This window comes from Epinephelus lanceolatus, chromosome 17 (genome assembly GCF_041903045.1).
Source record: "Epinephelus lanceolatus isolate andai-2023 chromosome 17, ASM4190304v1, whole genome shotgun sequence".
Classification (NCBI taxonomy): Eukaryota; Metazoa; Chordata; class Actinopteri; order Perciformes; family Serranidae; genus Epinephelus; species Epinephelus lanceolatus.
In genome coordinates, this window is record NC_135750.1 from 34,043,067 (window position 1) to 34,064,228 (window position 21,162).

Genomic DNA, 21,162 nt, shown 5'->3' on the forward strand with positions numbered 1-21,162 from the left:
CTGTCTTGTTGTAAGTGGTGGGTAAGTGAGGCAGAGACAACAACAGAAAAGTTTACACCTTGACTATGTTTTATATAGTGGTAATTACACTCCGAAGCTTTGACAAATCATAGGATGGGCAATGTTGGGATTTGACATGGGGGGCTGGTCTTTCTTCCCACCGGGCTATACATTTTTATCCTTCTAAAGAAGTGTCCTCGAAATTCTCTCTTATTTTGAAATCAGATCGCTTGTATTTCCGTTTTTTTATTATATGCCTGCGGTTAATTGACGCAGGTTGTGCCCGACAGTATCGATGTCATGTCCTTGACTGGTTTATTTATGAGCGGAAAACGTGCGTGTCCGGTGGAGGCAACATTAAATTACAGGTGTCGTTTGCTCGCTGAAAAATCCCGCGTAGAAAACCCCGTCAGCATCAGATACCGTGGGTTTGTTGCAGCTGCAGCCAACACCTTACCTCTGACCAGCGATGCCCTCATGAGCAGAACCACCCCCAAACTCCATTCAGAAATCTGAAAGTTTAAAGTTCCCACGCAGAGACTGTCAAATACAGTTTCATGGAAGATGTTTTATAAATCTTCAGGAACCAGTCCGTTTTTCGGTATGCATCCCATTCATCACACAGCAGTGTATTCCAGTTCGTTTTAAAATTTACATCCATGTACTTGATGATTACCAGTGGTGATATGTTATTAAAAATAACATACTAACGCAATGTTTTTGCCCTATTGATCTAGCACAATAGCCACAGGATCGTGACTGTAACCTATACGCCCTAACCTTCTTGTGTGTTTGCCGACAAGTGTGGATGCATGAAATTCCCAGACTTCTGAAGTGAGCTTGAACAGCCCGTATCGGGGCTACCTATGACTGAGATTAAATGCCTTTTGCGTCATCACCATGCCTATGCTGCCATCTGACAAGTGTAATCTGTAGCACAGACCTCCCTCTACTAGTAAACCGGTTTTGATTATGATTTGCATCAGCCTGATACTGCATCTTTTGTTCATTTAAATACAGTATAAGTAAAATCTTAAATTATTAATTAAGCTTTACATTTTTTCCTTGACCATGGAAACAGCAGTTTGGCCAGAAAGCATTCATTACAACTTGTTTCTGAAGCTTTCACCACATCTTATGGCCTTCCACAGCGGATGGAGTCGCTCACGTGTCATAATGATGACGGTTTACAAGACCAGCTGTTATCATGTGAAAGTCCACACTGAGGTCACATGACAACAACTAAACAATATCCATGACAACTGAGCAACCTAATCCACTGAGGAAAGCCATGGGATGTAGTGGGACGCATTGAGACAAGTTCTCATGTTTCTCAGCTGTTAAGCAACCATAATCCACTGAGGAAGACAATGAGATGTGGTTGAAAGCTGCAGAAAAAAAGCTAGTAAGTTTACCTTTAGTTAAGATTGAATCAAACTACTGTGTCCAAGGTCAACAACTGTCTCACTCAATATCATGCTTCTTTAAATGAGGGTTTGGCATGTGCAGATAAGCTGTCTTCTGTTCTGCATTGTTAGATTCCAGGCGTTTTGCTTTGCATAGGAACATTAGTGACAGGGAGTGTGGTTCCCATGTGAGTTGATTTTCAGCAGTGGCAAAGCTTGTTCTTGTAAATCCTTCTTAAGCATTACAGCTGGGAGGGAAGTATTGGATCCTGGAAGTTTTTAGCCAAACAAACTAATAAGCCCTGCTGGCATGCCTCAGAACCTGTCTGATAATAAGCAAATGTGAAGTTTGTTTTTGAATGAGACACTTGAAAATTAAAATATATAATCTTTTCACAAATTTAAAGATTTCATGTCTGAGCTGTCACTGCTGGTTCTTACCCAGACTATATATAATGTAGCAGCTGATCAAGTGAATAATCTGTGTCTTTTCACTGGACTAAATTAAGATTCTGATCTACTGATTTGTGTTTCCTGCATCAGTCAGTGACCCCTCCCCCTGCCCCCTGCGGCCTGCAGTTTGACTCATGTTTACTTATGTTACTCATAAAGCTGCAGCATCCAGCTATGCCTGATGAGTCACATTCACTATTTCATAGCTATTTATATCCAAACAATAAGTGGGTGATGTGGAAAAGCCTCAAAAATCTGAAGCTGAAACTTGACATCAGTTAAAGTGTTTTTTTTTCAGTGCTGATTAAGTCTCAGGACCACTAAAAGACCTAAACATCGTGTTAACTGAGATCATGAAGAAATCACAATCCTGCACAGGAATTGTTTAACGTAGCCAGCCACATTTATAATAAATTAGAATCTAAATAGTTTTTAATTTGTGCCATGTTTTCACAGTGTGAGTGAGCTTCAAGTGCAAAATGATATAAAAAGTTGACACCAGCCAGTTAACACCTGCAGAGACTGTTTTCACCAACACTTAGGTGAGAAGAGAAAAGTCTCAGAAGCACAACGTGGGGAACAGATGCATCTGCCACTGAGGTTGTTTTCTGTTTGTTTCCATTTAATGCTTCCTCATTAGTACTTATTATGTAGTACTCATTTAAATTAAAAAATATAATGATGTGTAAAAATACAGCTGATTTACCTGCACAACACAAGTGGAAAGGCTGTCACTTTTCATTAGAAATTCAAACTTTGAAACTCATTCCAACCATGGGGTAATAATGTAATATTAGAAATGTAATGAACTGTTAACATTCAAAATTTACAGTCCATAAGTGCAAGTAGTTCACCCTGTAGTCCAGCAGAGGACGCTTTTACATCTCATTATCAGCTTTACCTGTTGTATACAGCACCCTCTCAGCCTCATACATTACATTTATATGGGTGGCGTTCAGGATAATTTCAGTAAATTACTTGTTAGTTGGACTTTTCTCACACTCTACCCTTGTGAAACATGACTTCCCTAAAGTGGACAAACACTGTAGGTAGCTGTTATCAGTGAATGTCATTACACATGAAGTTATGCTGAAGATATTTTGCTAAATGTATGCTAAATGTGTTTATAGATAATCTAAGTCTACTCTGAAACTGAGTTGTCTAGTTTAAAAAAAGAAAACTCAATCATTTCATGTTTGTTTTCACACAGACACAAGATAAGTTTGTGCAAATATATTTTTGATAGATGTTTTATCTACCAAGCATTTGATCCACATAGAATGTAAAAGCAGTTTAATTTAAAAATATATAAGTGATCATAGATGTGGTGACAAGACCAGGGCTGACACAGTTAGTTGACTAATTCGTTGATCAACAGAAAATTAATCAGTAACAAGCAAAAATAAACAGGGATTTGCTGCATTTTTTCTCTCTTGTAAAAGTCCAAGAAATATCTTTGGGTTTAAAATTGTTGGTCGGGCAAAACAAGACATCTGTAAATATCACCTTGGACTTTCAGAAATTGTGTTGGGATTTTTTTTTTTTGAGAGAAGAACTGAATCGATGAATTGAAAAAATTATCATGTTAATAATGTATCATGCAGCCTCAGTATGAACACTGGTAACCATCAAACATTTTGCACTTCTGTGACATTCTAGCTGCTCCAGGGTCCACACTTGTCATCATGCCTGTTGAAAAACCTTATTTGTCATTAATGTTTTTATGCCTCCTGCTGGCAACAGGGTTTTTTTGTTGTCCCATCTGTCCGTCCATCCCAATCTTGTGACTGTGATATCTCAAGAACACTTGGAGGGAATTTCTGTAGATTTGGCACAAATGTCCACTTGGACTCAGTGATGAAGTGATTAGATTCAGAGGTCAATGTGACGTCACAAAATATGTTTTTGACCATAACTGAAGAATTCATACGCTATGATAGAATTTCACAGAAATGTCCAACAGGATAAAATGATGACATTTTATATCCAAAAGGTCAAAGGTCACCTTCACTGTGACATCATAATGATCTGGAAAAACACTTTTCGGGCCATTATTCAACGACATGACTCAGGAACAGAAGTGGTGACACTGATCTACACTAATGTAGATCTTCTGAGCTGCCGGGTTGAAGATGTGCGTGAAGCAGCATGTTTTAATATTTAAGCTCATTGGTTTTGCTGATATTGAGCTTCAGGTGATTGTCATTGCACCGTGTGACACAGCTCTCTGTCAGTCCTCTGTACTGTCTCTACGTGAAGACAGCAGGTTTCTCACTGGAAGTTATTCACTGGAATTCTATGTCATGTGATGATGACTTCCATTTTATCAAAAAATACACTTCATTAACTTTTCATTAAGTTCCTTTAAAGTCTTCACCATATATATGAGTCTGGACAGACAGGGATGTAAAATGCACCTCGTCCAGTTGGCAGAAGCATACAGTTGTGAGGCGGTAACTTCCAGTTTAGTTTTTGGGCTAAAACATAAAGGGCTTTTTAATGGAGCTAATATGGGTTACCATCTTTTTGTCCTTAGTTTTATTCATTAACCCTGAGAACATTCCCCATGGTTTCACTGCACCAAGTTGACCTGGAGTTGAGATTGTTTTTATCAACTTCTGAATTTTTCTCTCTCTGAGCTGAGGCATGGCCGCCTCCACTGGATGCAGCGCACTCCAAACACAGTAGTGTATTAGCTTTTATTGATTTTTAAAACAAGCATTCACTCCATGGCTGATTGACCACTCCGAGTGCAGAGCTCTGCTTTGATTGATCAGTTTGTTTTAGGGTTTGCCCAAACACTATCTGTCCTCCATACTGGCTGCAGTGTGTCAGGGTGTGGCAGCCCTGCTATGACCACTGCAGTGTGGTGACTCACCTTAGCCTCTCGGGCTGTAATTCCACCCTCACTCCTGTCTCCTGTCTCCACACACTGCCCTACATTTCCTGTGTGTGTGTGTGTGTGTGTGTGTGTGTGTGTGTGAGAGGGATGGAGTCCTTATTGATTGCAATTCCATTTTCCTGTCCTCCTTGGCATCTCAGTCCGTCCACTACTTAGAGTCCAGACTATAATTTTCGCCTTTGGTTTTAACACAATCCTGTCACCAATGTGACTAAAACGCTACACACACACATGCTGGCAGTGTGTCAGTGTTATGATTTGTGGCTGTGGGTGCTCTGAGTTGGCACATGTTCTCCTCTGTGCTGGCACAGCAGATCTTGGCAAGCGCCTGCGGGGTACTCAGCGCTTTGACGACCTGTCCTTGGTACCTCTCTGCTGTCACACACATACTAAGGAACTGGCACAGGCCTCACACACACTCCCGCTAATTTGGACCCAGCAGCTTGCATACACACCTGCAATTGTACACCCTTTAAAGGTGTGAAGGACAGGTTAGCCTTGCAGTGTCCAGGGAAGGAGACGATCATCAGTGAGAAGCTGCAGCTCAGCATGTGTGTAGGTGGCTGCTGGTTGGGCTCAATGTCACACAAGTTGTGTTTGTTTCCGACTGGTAAGCAAGTTACATGCAAATGGTAAAAATACAGTGCAAGCTCTGTTTATTTTATGTTGAAGCATTTATAGTTTCTGTAAAAGGGCAGCTTTATGTCAGCATGATGGAGGGAGAGTGATGTGTTGTTATTGTTTGAGCTAATGTTGGCCATAAATCATCTTGATTAAAGGCCAAAACAAACACATGTATTTCACTGTTCTCACTCAACAGCTAATAGCAATGATACTACAGCAGTGTAAGTGATATTGGTCTGACATTTCTCTCCAGCGTGTTCTCTCAGAACACATTCATCACGTTGTAGTAATTTAGTGTTTCCATCAATATTTAAAGTCCCCCTATAGACATATTTTGAAGTAATACTTATGCTGATATCTCTAATGTTATTTTCCCACATAATAGTAAAACAAAATCTCTGAAAAGGGGTCGGCAGCAGATCTACTCTTTCTCCCTCATTGAGAAATTCTGGACCTGGCCTCTACCCGCTCACCACCGCTGCTTGCAGTAGGCTCACTTTGCTTTTTCCTGTGCTGCTAGCGCTAGGTTGACCACTGAAAGGTCAGTACGCATCAAGAGGGCTAGCGTTAGTATCAGAGGAAACATTAGAGAGATTCAGCCATACCTTTTTGTGCCTCAGTCAGAACCAGACTCAGGTGAGGAGTTTTTTTCTCAGATTTTAGGGAAATGCAGACTACATTTACATGCACAAAATGTAAGCTGAATATTCCTCTGATATTCCCGTTGACATGCAGCTGTAGTGGGTAGTGACCGAAAGAATGAGATTGCGAATACAAGCAGCCGAAATAAGTTTCCTCTGTGGGGTGGCCGGGCTCAGCCTTAGAGATAGGATGAGGAGTTCAGACATCTGGAGGGAGCTCGTAGTAGAGCCGCTGCTTCTTCGCATGTAAAGGGGCCAGTTGAGGTGGTTTTGCACTGATCAGGATGCCTCCAGGCTTGCCCAACTGGTGGGAGGCCTTGGTGTAGACCCATAACATGTTGAGGAGATTATATATCTCATCTGGCCTGTGAACACCTCGGGTCTGGGGTGCTTTGCTCAGCCTACTGCCATCATGACCCGGCCCCGTATAAGCATATGAAAATAGATAGATGGCTATATTGATATGCAGCCATACATACTCAGATTAACACAACATGCCGTTTATCACAACAAAATAAGAAAAAGTGGAACAGCTGAAGCCGTGTGCCATTTTGCTTCTTTGCATCAACATAGGACTTTTTAAAAGTTTTAACTGGTGGTGGACTTACTTGACCGGACACAGCCTCCTTCTTTCATTCTTTCAGCCACCTTTTTGAGATGGTTGCAGTATTTGTGCATATCCAAATATCCTGCTGATATCCAAGTCTTTCATAATGTTTAAAGGTGTGTGTATCTTTTTTATGGCAAGAAATGGTGGCTTTTCTTTTAGGTATGTATCTCCACCCCAGCCCTGCAAACTGTTGGCAAGTTGGTTTGTGTCCAATGCACAGAGCTGACTGTAAACAGGCAAGAGGCTCTGCTGCAATGAGGGGGAAAAAAAGTGGAGAAGCATATTCCATGTGCGCTGTATGCATGTCCAGAGAATGCTTTTAGAACCCGAAAAATACAGGCATATCTCACATGTCCTAATTGGAAAATGCTTCATTTGGAAAATGGCCTAATTCAGAATATCCAATCAGAATATGGTGTTTACTCATATCAAATTCAGAATATTGTCATAATGGGAATAAAAGTGGAAAATCAGTGTGTATAGTTATTGCCCCTTTCATTCGAGGAATGTGTATCAACTCTTTTGTGACAAACTTTGTACACATAGAGGTCAGTATGGTCAAGGTCAGATATTTTAGGGACAAACAGAGGAAAACATTTTTGAGTGAAGGGGGGTTAATGTGTTTTTTATAACCAACCAAACAAACATTTTTGTTGAGTTGACATATCCAAACATACTTTACTTTACATCACACCATAATAACAATCTTTTGAAAGTAACCCAACTAATAACATTGAAGCAGATGTATTTGATTCTTCACATGAAGTTGGTTTGTTGCCAAAAAGGTTCATTTAGGCAGTGTTCAGTGAGGATTAGAAACTTGTCATCTTGCAAAAGATTTTTTTTTTTTTTTTTTAACCCAAGTCTGACATCATATAGTAGTGCATGGTGGCATTAAGGCGTCATATTAATGTTATTTTTTTGGTCGTTGCTCATTAACAAATTGAGAATAAAGTGTTGGTTTCCAGATTGTAGGGGAAGTCAAGTAGAAGTTAAACCCAGTTAACCCTGCCCTCTGTTTAACATTGAGAACTCATCCATGGATGGTATTTTATCTCCTAAGTGACCAAACTAATCTGCAATATTGATGAGATAAAACATGCAGAGTTGGATCTTTGGGGTTTCTTCTGGGCTATCTCTCTTATCTAGGTACATGTAGCTAAAACAAACCAGTCTAATACAGCAGCCTTGAATAGGGCTGCACCTGACAATTATTTTTATTACTGATAAATCTGCTGATTATTTTTATAATTAACTGGTTGATGGTTTAATCTATAAAATGTTGAAAAAAATGTGAAAATTCTCAGAGCCTGAAGTGATGTCTTCAAATAGCGTCTTTTGTCCAACCAACAGTCCAAAACTGAAAGACTCCTCATTTACCATCATAAATGACAAGGAAAGCAGCAAATTCTCACATTTAAGAAGCTAGAACCAGCAAATATTATATTATATAAGTTTTTGCTTAAAAAAAAGACAGAAAACAATCAATTATCAAAGTTGTTGGCCATTCATTTTCTTTAAAATGACAAATCGATGAATCAACTTATCATTGCAGCTATAGCCGTGAAATAAATCCTCCTGTCATAAAGGTTATAACGTACAGGTTTTGATGAGGTGATTCGGCTGATGATTCAGTCACTTGTAGGGTATTGGTGCTCTATTCCTTTCAGATATCAACAGAAATAACCCAGTACCATGTAGTATCTAAACTTCTGTAGTCAAACACTACCTTCATTCAATCCTTTTTGTACCCAGATTTAGCAAAAAGACTATTTGTATGGTTTTGCTCGCAGCTAGTAGCCACAAGCATTCTTTGATTTACATGTGACTGGCCCACTACAGCAGTAGCTACAACCCATACACTTTGTGGTGTGGTGAAGTCCAGTATCTGACCAAGTTGACAGTTCAGCGTGCCAAGATGCCACTAAAATGTTCGTAATAGGGATGCATGATAATATTGGCACATCATCTGTATCGGCCGATATAGAGTGTGCCAGGGCTGACGTCAAAACCTGGAAGTTTAGCATTGCGCTGGTTTCCGGAAGAGGATGTGAATGAGATTTTTGCATTGCGTTTTGGATTATGTCAGAAAATAAGCTCCGTGGCTAACACAAGTTTATGATACTTACAGGTTTTGTTCAGCGAGATAATCTTCACATATGAACACCTTTCATACCGCATTTGAAGCTTAAATGCGATCGCCAGAAGTAAAAAGCTAACGTTAGGCTTTAACGGACTACATGACTACTCCACGGTCGCATGACTCTTGACTGATTTTGGCCGCTTTATTTTAAAAACATTGTATAATGGGGAAATTGGACTGTTTAAGCTAAATAAGAAGCTGTAATGGCGGACTGCCAGCACTCTCGCCTGTTCGGGGGTGATGACGTTTACTGTCCCCGACAGGGTTTGTAGTCGTATTGAGCAACTTGTTAGCAACTGCCTTTTTTACGACACGTAAAAGCTTCAAAATTCACAAGTAGGGTATTTACTGACGTGTTTTATGTTGTAGAACAAAACCTGAAACTTGCTTAAGCTTTTGTTAACCACAGACCTTATTTGAGGCATTTTACCAAAATCCCATTCAAAAAACGTATTGACTTTTTCATGCTTTTTTTTTAACATGCTTTTTCTTATTTTGTACATGACTGAATATTACATACATTGAAAATTATTGTATTTCATGTCTCCATCTGCTGGTGGGTCATCATGATAAGAGTATGTATGCATGATATGATGTTAATTCCACTACAAAAGAGACTTGATGATCACGAAAATTAGGTGGGGAAAAGAGTGGATACTGTATATCGATATCACTATTGGTCATCAGTCAAAGGAGTTGTTATACATCGGCATATAGGATATTGGCAAAAAATCCAATATTGTGCATCCCTAATTCGGAAGTATGGATATAGTCCCTTCATTCACATTAAGGGTCTAGAATGGAGTAGAAGCAAAAGGTATCAAAGAACATACTCTATTGGTGTGGTTATCACTATAAGAATACTGGTATTGGTGGTATCGTAGAATAAATATTTTTGCATTAAGAATAAATCAATTTCAAAACAGTTCCCAGATCGAGTTCTGTCATTTGACGTATTGCGTCAGTGGATGATTGTCTGGTTTTGAGTGTGAACTTACTCTGGCTGTATTCACTACACTGCCTCCTGTCACCAGCAGATGGAATCATACCTTCACTTTCTCCATCCATCCATCCGTCACTTTGCTGTCTGCTGTTGGACTTTAAAATTCTGAACAGGTCAAAACATTCTACGTCATGTGGCCTACAGGTTCACTGATGCTCTGTCATTAATCTCTTTCCCATCAAAAACATAATGAAACAACCCACATGCCAGACTGTGGACTAAAGTTGTTATTTCTGTTTTACTACCTGCGTTCTCTCTCTCTGTGTAAATCCCTCTAGCTGTTCGAGTCTTTATTACCTCTGATAATGGTTTGACTCGTCATGATTTATAGACTGTCTGGACCATAATGCTCCTCCATTTGTTTAAGAACAGACAATAAGCCTAGGTGATGAGTTTTTATTATTGTAATAATAAAGAGGAAACGCTGCACTGAGGGGAAAACATTTCCCCTTGTAGAAGCAGTCCATCCACTCCTCATTACTGCTGACACTGAATCACAGTAATGGACCAGCAGGGAGCAGCACAGTGCTTTTTTATTTTCCCCTCAGCGTCCGGCTCGTCACTCAGTGATTCTCTCCACTCTCCTCCGGCCTGTGCTGAAAATTTTGGCAGCATTCCGATGATTTACTAAGAAGACATTTTATTAATTAGGCACTGAAAGTTGTTAACCTTCTTTTTAAAGGCAAATAAGGCTGAATTTCAGCACAGGGATGGCTCATTCTCTTGCCTGTGGCACCATCCAGCCTTTATGCAGTAACATTAGCTGTTGTTTCTTATTCCTAGAAGTAAAAGGAGAGGATTTAAATTGGTTTCAGCCAGATGTAATTTAAAGAACTATACAGGGCTCTGGTAATGCAGAAGTTTCAGTGTATTTTACATGAGCACTTTAAGTCGTAAGAAAAGAAGGACATAAAACCTAAAGAGCGATCAGAATAAAAATGATGAAAAAGATTAAAAAAAAAAGGTAGATGGGGACAGTAGCCAGAATGGATTTCTGGATGCTGTGGTTCAGAACAGATAAAGACTACAGTATTATTATTCCCGGAGGATTTGTATGAGTCAAGCAGACATGGTTCAAGTCCACAAAGTCTGTGTCTTTCAGCCTTAAAGCTTTAAACTTTGCTTTTTATTATGTCCCTGGAGAAAGAACCGGCTGTGCTTCCTCGTCGCAGATTTTGTTTTTCTGGCTTAAAATATTGATTGAATGAGCTCGCAGGATTCACGTCAGTACATTGAGATGTTCCTTATTTCTTTTTTATTTGTTGCCTCAGAGCATTTTAGTTTAAACCAACATAAGCATAATGTTAGGCAGGATTAAAAAAAGGGTCCCAGATTGATCTCTTTGGAAGGGCACAGCACCTCACTAGACATATATGGTCGCCGTCCCCACCTCACTGCCACCGTCGCACACATTTACACAGACATCATCACACACACACACACACACACACACACACACACACACACACACACACGTCAGTTGTCGTCCTGTCCTCAGGTTGACAGTTGGGGCTTTAATTTCATGCTTGGCTGACCGCCCCCCCTGCTCCCAGTTGGAAAGTTCCGCTGTCACTCATTGAGGCTGTCTGTCTGTGTGTCTCTCAGCTGGGATGACTATTTATTTGTCTCAGTGTGTTTCTGTTTCCATGCAGCTAAAAATCAATGCTTGTATTTGTGCGCATATTTAATAAAGTGTGTGTCAGTGATGTCATCTTCATCGGTATCTGTTTCTCTGTGCTTGTGTGTGTCACGTCTGTTCAGGCATGCTCGTGTGTGCCCTCCTTCACAGCACCCTGCATGATGTGCTGGAATTTACCTGCATGAAAGTGCTTCAAGTGTGTGCGCGTGTGTGTATCTGAGAAGAGCTCATTTGTGTCTAATCAGGTCAGCAGTCTACAAATTAGCATTGGTGTGTTTGTACTCTGTGTGTGTGTGTGTGGAGGGGGGGACTGCAGGGCTCATGTTTACTAAGAGAACTCAATTCAGCTGTCTATTTTTGTCCAAACTTCAACGCAGAGCAATTGTAAAGATGCATAGCATAATAAAACTGTTATTGAATCTGAATAATTCACATGAGAGTCAGACGAACAGATATTAATGTTTCAGATGCGACTGCTTATTCATGTACAATTCAGTGATCATAAGCATCGGTTGCATTTATTCATCTGAGGACTCCGGGAAGGTCTTTTTAGGTCTGGAGGGAAAGTTTGTTTTTACACGAGAAATTATTGATGAATTCTGAAAAAACAGTAGTTATTGTTTTAGAAAAGGTCAATAGATGGAAACAGCTGATTCAGAATAGGACAACATCCAAACAGACCATGCAGCGAACGGTAGGTTAATAGATACAGACCAGTGCAGTAGGTCAGCACTCATAAATCAGGGTGGCTTTTGCCCTCCACAGCCAAGGCTCCTCTTTGAAACAATTGCTATTATATTGCACCTGCCACAGAAGTTACAGTTAATATTACAACAAAGAACATGGATTTCAAGCAGAGATAAAAACAGAAAAGTATTTTTTCAGTTTAGACCCTGTGCTACTACTAATTTTATTCCCTTATTTTTTAGGCATAACATCAGTGCAGTTGTTATTTCAGCGTTTTTTTTCCCTTTCCATCATGTAAATTACACAAAGTCCATGAGCCTTAGAATCAAACAATGTACATTTACTAGCCAGAACATAGAATGTACATAAAGACAACACTTCATCCCACTGTACCAAAATTAATTCAAAATATGGCACATCTTGATTTGGTGACATAATCTGAAGCCAGTGATCTGGAAATGGAGATGCGCCGAGCCGCCCATACACCCAGCCGACCCAATTTTGAGCAGCGCCACTGATAGCTAGCACACTTAGTAACAGACAGCTGTCAAAGATAATGTGAGAACCTCTTTTTATAGCATCAAATAACTAATTATATCCAAACTCATGAGAAAAATAACCTCTGGACAATCATCGGCGTGATAAGAGCTACCTAAAATGACAGAAACCATCTCATGGGAAACAAGACAAGGTGAAAATGGGACCCTAAAATAGTCTGTCAGGGAAGCTAATGCTCTAACAGTGACTTTGTTTCTATGCACACAAAAGCAGAGCAGATTACCATCAGAAATCAGGATAAACCAAACCATTTTGGTGTCTTGTAAGCCCACGCTGGTTGGGCATACTTGTTTGCATGACACAATAATAAAAAAATCATTCATTCGTTCATTCCTTCATACAAATGAGCAAACCCTAGTTTACACAAAGTTTTCTCACTTCTATTGTTACTCTATTAGGCATTTTTGCCTAATAGGTTTTCATTTTTGCACACTTTGTATCTTGTATATTTTGAATATGTTGATACTGATACTTAATGCTCTATTGTTTTTTAAAACCTGGCCCAGTGTGTGAAGTTCTGGTTGTTACTGGTTTGTGAACGTAATTGTTGTCACGATAATTTGTGTTACTGTAATTTATGGAATTCTCTGGCACAAGAATTTCCTTCAGTATAAACTAATTTCTATTGAATTGCATTGAATTTTATTTACAATAATATATACACTGAACAAAAACTTTAACGCAGCACTTGTATTTGCTCCTATTTTTCACAGGTGTAAATTAAAGATGGAGGACTTTTATCATTCACTTAATAGACACAAATATTCCATCCACCAGACATTTGTGACACATCAAGGTGCGATTAAATGGTATAATGGAATTTGGGAGTACATTCAAACGTTCAAACAACTGCAGACCACGTGTAGCCACACCAGACCATGACCTCCACATCGAGAGTCTTCACCTGCAAGATGAGTGGGCTGGTGAGCTGGTTTGAAACAGCCACCTGAACAGCTGATGCAATAATTGCTTTTTCAGAATTTCTGCACAACCCTTCAGAAACCAGCTCAGGGAAGTTCATCTTCATGCTTCTTGTCCTCACCAGGGTTTTAACCTGACAGCAGTTTGCCACTGTAACAGACTTGTGTGGTTGTGAGGTCGGTTGGATGTGCTGCCAAATTCACAGAAATGACACTGGAGACTTATGATAGTGAAATGAAAATTCAGTTAACAGGCAACAGCTTTGGTGGACATTCTTGCAGTCGGCATGGCAATGGCACACTCCCTAAAAACTTGAGACATTTTGTTGTTTGATCAAACTGCACATTTTAGAGTGTCCTTTCATTGTGACCATCCCAAGGCACACCTGTGTCGTAATCATGCTATGGAATCAGCATCTTGATAGGTCACACCTGTTAGGTGCATGGGCACATCTAAGAAAAGGAGAAGTGCTCACTAACATGGATTTAAAATTTTTAGATTTATCTAGTGAGTGCTTAAACCTATGAAGCAGCTTTTTTTTCTGCTTCTTTAGAGCAAAAAAACCCCAAAACATTTTACTCCACTGCTACCACAGTGATGCCTAAAGCAATAGAGGAATAAAGGGAACCTGAACACCCACTTACATGAACTTCCTCAAATCTGGTTGCTGCCAAAAGTGAAGAATAATCAGATTACACTAAGTGACTCAGAGGGATTGCTGGTCATCATCTACTGACTGCTAACTCACCAGTCAGAGAGCCAAAGAGCATCAGCGCTGACTGCTCATCATCTCAGAGAGAAATATGATTGACTGGTTGAAACAGTGCAGCACAGTTTAACATGCGAGACACAAGTGAAAGCTTATGTCTTTCTACAATAGCATACTTTAGAGTATAATTTGTGTGAGCCATTCACTTTTCTAAATACAGTCAGACCCTGCTGAAGCGCTCAATTGATTTTCTCACAGTAATAGAAATACTTTGCAGCCAGTGGAGAATGAGAATCCATTGTGAAAACCTACTGTTAGGAAAATGTCAGTGTATCTGGATTTGCAGTGTGCCAAAAATTGATTTTCAGCCACTGCATGCGTACATGTGCGATATGTGGGTATGCACACACTGCATGTGCTCTGTATGTAAAGTACAAGAGAAGTACAGTATGTTTTGGAGAATGTGTTGAAAGAGGTTATCTAAGAGCAAACCAAAGTGAGGTCCAATCCATACAGATAGAGTCCAGCTTACAATGGCTGAGCTGCTTGATTCAGGCTTAACACTCAGTCATCCCTGCCTTAATGCTCCTTTAGGCCGTCTAGCGCATTAGTGCCACTGCATTAACACACTGATGCTCTTACTCGAGACAGGCAGGCCCACTAGACTGCATGCATCCCCGCTGCCATCCAACCATCCCTGCTGCACCACCATTATGTAGCCCGGATCCATAAAAGTTGATCCTTTGCACTTGCTGTGTTCAAAGTCGCTTTCAATCGTCAAATTGACAGATAGTAAGCTTCACGGTCTGGAGAGGGATAGAGCCAACGATGGTGCTGAGGGACTGTAGCCACTAGCCCATTAAAATGATTTGACTGTCATTTCTGTGCCATCTCCCATTCATCCCCATGGAGATTTGGCAGAGCAAGGGTTGTTTTGTACTACGTTATATATGATTGATGATGTATTTGGACCACAGATTTCTGTGGGAAGCTCTTAACCTGGACTCACTCAAACAAGATCTTTTAAGAGGATTCCAAAACTATGCATGAGTGTGTTAAAGGAACAGTTCACCCCCAAATCGAGATAACATATTTTTCCTTTTACCTATAGTACCATTTATACATGTAGATTGTTTTGGTGTGAGTTGCCGAATGTTGGAGATATTGGCCGTGAGATGTCTGCCTTCTCTCAATGGTGCTAGATGGCACTTGGCTTGTGGTGCTCAAAGTGCCAAAAAATGCAATTGAATAACTCAACAGCAATGTATCTTTCCAGAAATCATGAACTAATTACTTAAGATAATCCACAGATGTGAGCAGTTTCATGTAGGAACTATGTCCTTTCTATGAAACTACACCCGCCAACTGTATTACTATGCAGAAGTAAGCGTGCACCTACTGTTAGCTCACCTAGCACTACTGAGCTTGATAACATTACAGCTCAGCTGAGGCAGACGCCATTGATGCTAACATCTCACACTGTCAGGAGCCTCTTGTCCATGAGTAGATGCGTGCTTTCTTCTTTTTTGGTGCTTTGAGCAACACAAGCAAAGGCATTTTCTCAATTTTTCTGCCATTTAGGCAGACATCTCTATGTTCCATATTTCCAACACTTGGCAACCCCCACCAGAACAATCTAGACTGCTGAATAGCAATACAGGTATGAGGACAAATCTAGAATTTTGATTTTGGAATGAACTGCCCCTTTAATATTCTGGGTTTCAGTGACTAGGGCCTTAATATGCCTCAGAAGGTTGAGAGGTATGTGTTGAAGTGTCTTACAGCATTTAAATCCTGCTTTTCAATTGTGGGATTGAGTGGAGCTTTTTGTAATTTTTCAAGAGAGAAAATCCAACAATAATGCCCATTTACGTGTTTTCCCACACATCTCCAATGTCAACCATGACACACTAGTAAAGAAAAAAACAGAGGCATACTCGTCTACTGGCAATGGGAAAGAAGTCTATTGCCTAATTTTGGTGTCTTTTGAGATCCCTTTAGCAACTTATTTTATTTTATTTTCAATGAAGTGGGGGTTGGAGAGTCTAATGTTGTTTGAATTCTGCCATAGTTTAAGCCCCATTCCTCTTTGTTACCTTTTCTGTCTGTCAGTCTTTCTGTTGTCTCTCTGCACAAATGCAGCTTACAATGGTAATGTTGGCAGATTTACCATGCAAAATTCTTATTCATTTTTCACACAGTGGGACCTTGATCTCAGACAGAAGCAGACAAAAGCTGTCATCTCATTTTTAGCTGGTCAGCGCCAGGTTTATTTGCTGAAATGAAAACTGTCTGTGGCTGGTTTAACTGCTGAAATAAGTTGGCAAAATCAGCTAAGTTTAGCTTCATGAGTTAACTTTTTAATGTCTCCAGCTGACTAGTTTTAAAATGACAGTCTTTGAATGTGATCATTGGAAACAGATACAAACACATCTGATATCCAAAGTGATCAGACAACACATCGTACAAACCACGTTTTTCCAGCAGAGCCAGGCCCTCAGCTTCAGTCTTTTAGTATAATATCATATTATTAACCATCAAGTGCAAATTTTCAACCCCATGATGGAGTGCAAAGCTGACTGTCACTGAGAGGAAGGAAACATGAAATGTAAATGTGGGGATAACGCCGCACATTCTCAGACAGTCTCTCCTGGAAGACACTCAAAGTATTGCACTTGGTTGTTCACATGAAAAGTGAAAGACATATTTGTGCCAAGACTGAAAACCGTCAAGAAAGAATACAGTGTGTGTGACTGCTTGGCAAGAATAGGACTAAAATGAGATATGGCTGGGTGATATGGAGAAAAGTGAATATGATAAATTTCACAAAATACCTCAAAATCAATATTTCAATTTTGTAAGGTTGGCTATTGGTACTTTCACAAAATATTTCCACAATGAGATTTTTTTTTTTTTTATAAATAATCATCAGTAATGTGGATATAGGCTAATGACTAGGTGGGTAGAACAGTCTGTTTAGTTCAGAAAATTACATCACTTAACTGTAATGCACCCCTTAAAGCCAGGAAAATACAACACTTAATGATATTACAATATCCAGAATTAAAGATATCTACCCTCATATCACGATTTTGATATACTATTGATAAATTGCCCAGCCTTACTATGAGGAATACAGTACAGACATACTTGTGCAATTGTTCCTGTGTGTTTGGTTTTTGAAAAGCTAAAAAAAAAATAAACAGGGTACTGCCCCATGCTTTGGCTTGTAGAGAAATCTACACTACCACCCTGCTGTGCCTAGTGATGGTTGCTAACCTATGATTGGACAGTGGCCACAGGATAAGGATTTGGTGAACAGTTGCTTTTTAGAGTATTTGATATCTTATGTTGTCATGGCAAAGGTCCTAGACTACTGTTGCAGGACTGCAGGGTTGCAGGGTTATCAGACATCAGACCCTGCTTCAGACTGACTCTTATGGGGCAGTTGATTGTGGGATGATTCAAAATTTCCATCCCTCCTCTCAACAGACATGGCATGATCATGTGTCAGCAGGAGTCAAAGTCTTGTTTGCGTCTGCCTGAAGGTTCTTTGCTTCTTCTGGTTCTGTGCAGCAAGCTCGTGGCCTTGTTTCTTGTTCTCTGCCAGGGCTTTTTATGTAACCCCATGTATGGTTATTTTTGCAGTGACCTCTGTCTAGCAAGCAGAGATCCAAAATCCAACTTGGACTCTTCCCAAATTGAGTTGGTTTCAGTTTGGTGCTATGAGAATTTGTACTGCGCTCAGAAAGAATGGATTTAGAGCTGTATTTCACCCCGTCGTCATACCACATATAACGGATAATGTGGCAGTTTTCTTGTTTTAATTCTGGTTAGGCTTTATGAATTTAAAATTCCCCTTGACCCTTGAGCTAGTGAAAGCTTTTGAAAACCAGTTTATTAAACTCAAAGTTGCTTTTATTGGACTGAAATGCCTGTTTTTATTGTACCTTTTATTTTTGATTATAGGTTTTTAATTATACTGACATTTAATTAAAGCTATTAATCACCAAATGAAAGAAATTGAGAATAAATGCCATACAAGTACATGAATTTCATATTTCTTCAGCCTTTAAAGACCAGATTTGAAGCAATCTTAAAAGTCTGTAGCATTTAAAAAACTCTGTCTAATTTGGAGTTGATTAAATGCAGCTGCTCTAGAGACACAACTTGTACATTTAATATAAAAAATGATAAATCTGCACATTTTCTTGTGCTTCAAAATGACTAACTGAACTGTACTTTTATAGAGGAGAATATTTCTTAAACCACAGGAACTGCAATCAAATGATATCCATAAATAATACAGACCTCACTATGCTCCTTTGTAAAATCCCATTAACATGTACTGAAGGGATTTGGGATATTACTTCCAGAGCAGTTTTGATAAGAATGTCTTCAAAATGTCTCAGGATAACCTAAAGTTGAAATGTGTACGTTCTGAAATACTAAACTAGGCTTTTCAAGTGAGACAATTTCTCCAAAGTGAGTAAAGGCTTTGAATGTTTGTGCTGTTTGGATTTTATCTTTTCTTATTAACTTCTTGAGTTTCTGTCAAACTCTGATAGTGTACTGTACCTGTGTGCTCCTGCACTTTCCACAAATCCCCTGTCAGTCAAACAGTTTGTCCAAAGTGCGACTTCTCAGCTCGAGTTTCTGTGGATAGGACTGTTTTCTTAATCTTTGTATTTGGTGGACATCACTGCTCATACTGACCACAGAGGTCTTGCTATATTTGTTTCTAACAAAGTGTTGCCAGAACCTAGAAAAGCTTTTATTGTTAGATGACAAATTCAGAAACTGTACTTGGCAAATTCCCACTTGGAATTGAGTTAACTTTGATACGTTAAAGCAAATTTTTGATGGACTGTGTTGGGTGAAGAGGTTTGGAGTGAATAGCGGTCTCTCGTTTGCTTTTTCATTTCACAGCCAAATTTAATTGATCACTTCCTGCTGTTTTATGACTTCCACAATTTAGATTTTAATTGAAAGACTGAAGCTACATTGTCTCAAATGTTAGGGATGGAGTCCTCCTCTCTGCAGCAGTACTACTGAACTGAGTCAGTTAAACACAGCAGGACCCTTACATCAGCCTTTGTATACAGTGCAGAAATCTCCCTTTCTCTTTCTTTCCTATTTTAGGTCCTCGATGGGCGTCATGGAACCTCGGGGTATTCATGTGTATCCGCTGTGCCGGCATCCACCGTAACCTGGGTGTCCACATCTCCAGAGTCAAATCTGTCAATCTGGACCAGTGGACACCCGAGCAGATCCAGGTATACACACACAAACAGGGACGTACACACCATCAATGACAATTCTCACTGCCTTTCAGTACTGTTACTGTTACTCTTTTTAATTTATATCTACGGTTCTAATCAGACCAATTTGGACTTGATTCGTTGTGGTCCTGGCCAGTAGCTCCCCTATCAAGGATCAGATGTTCTGATTATTGTGATTTTCAACATGATTTACTTTTCCATTTTAAAATTGGGACAGTCAACAAGCTGTGCTTCAAATACAATAAAAAAACAGTTGGAGAAAATGGTCAACAAATTATCAGATAATTATTGTTTGCTTTGTGCAGGTTGGCCTTTAAAAATCACTGGAGTGGCACAATGTAATTTCTGTTTTACGGACGAGGTTTTCTTTTAACTCTTTGAACCAGAGTTGACCCAGTTTGTGTCAGAAGTTGCATCCTTTCCTCTCAGATTTACAGTCAAATTGAAACACACAGAAATTGTACACAAACATATCTATGTTTAAGCTGCTGGTGGCTCACGCTGCATGAACGGTTATGGTGCAGATTTACATCATCTTTTCCATGACCCGAAGCATGATGGGAACTCTAATTGCTAAATCCTTAAATATATTCATATATTATATACAGTACAGGCCAAAAGTTTGGACACACCTTCTCATTGAATGCGTTTTCTTTATTTTCATGACTATTTACATTGTAGATTCTCACTGAAGGCATCAAAACTATGAATGAACACATGTGGAGTTATGTACTTAACAAAAAAAGGTGAAATAACTGAAAACATATTTTATATTCTAGTTTCTTCAAAATAGCCACCTTTTGCTCTGATTACTGCTTTGCACACTCTTGGCATTCTTTCGATGAGCTTCAAGAGGTAGTCACCTGAAATGGTTTTCCAACAGTCTTGAAGGAGTTCCCAGAGGTGTTTAGCACTTGTTGGCCCCTTTGCCTTCACTCTGCGGTCCAGCTCACCCCAAACCATCTCGATTGGGTTCAGGTCCGGTGACTGTGGAGGCCAGGTCATCTGCCGCAGCACTCCATCACTCTCCTTCTTGGTCAAATAGCCCTTACACAGCCTGGAGGTGTGTTTGGGGTCATTGTCCTGTTGAAAAATAAATGATGGTCCAACTAAACGCAAACCGGATGGGATGGGATGGCATGTCGCTGCAGGATGCTGTGGTAGCCATGCTGGTTCAGTGTGCCTTCAATTTTGAATAAATCCCCAACAGTGTCACCAGCAAAACACCCCCACACCATCACACCTCCTCCTCCATGCTTCACAGTGGGAACCAGGCATGTGGAATCCATCCGTTCACCTTTTCTGCGTCTCACAAAGACACGGCGGTTGGAACCAAAGATCTCAAATTTGGACTCATCAGACCAAAGCACAGATTTCCACTGGTCGAATGTCCATTCCTTGTGTTTCTTGGCCCAAACAAATCTCTTCTGCTTGTTGCCTCTCCTTAGCAGTGGTTTCCTAGCAGCTATTTGACCATGAAGGCCTGATTCGCGCAGTCTCCTCTTAACAGTTGTTCTAGAGATGGGTTTGCTGCTAGAACTCTGTGTGGCATTCATCTGGTCTCTGATCTGAGCTGCTGTTAAC

The 21,162-nt window shown here is 39.9% G+C and overlaps 1 protein-coding gene across 5 annotated transcripts in view; it reads left to right on the plus strand.

Annotated features, from left to right (window-relative positions):
- LOC117248178 (stromal membrane-associated protein 1) overlaps nt 1–21,162 on the plus strand; it is a 182,367-nt gene that overhangs the window by 1,104 nt on the left and 160,101 nt on the right. For all 5 annotated transcript variants that reach the window (XM_078160831.1, XM_078160833.1, XM_078160834.1 and 2 more), the window contains exon 2: nt 19,439–19,572. In XM_078160831.1, the coding sequence (XP_078016957.1) occupies nt 19,439–19,572 (134 nt within the window). The remainder of the gene's footprint in view (nt 1–19,438; nt 19,573–21,162) is intronic.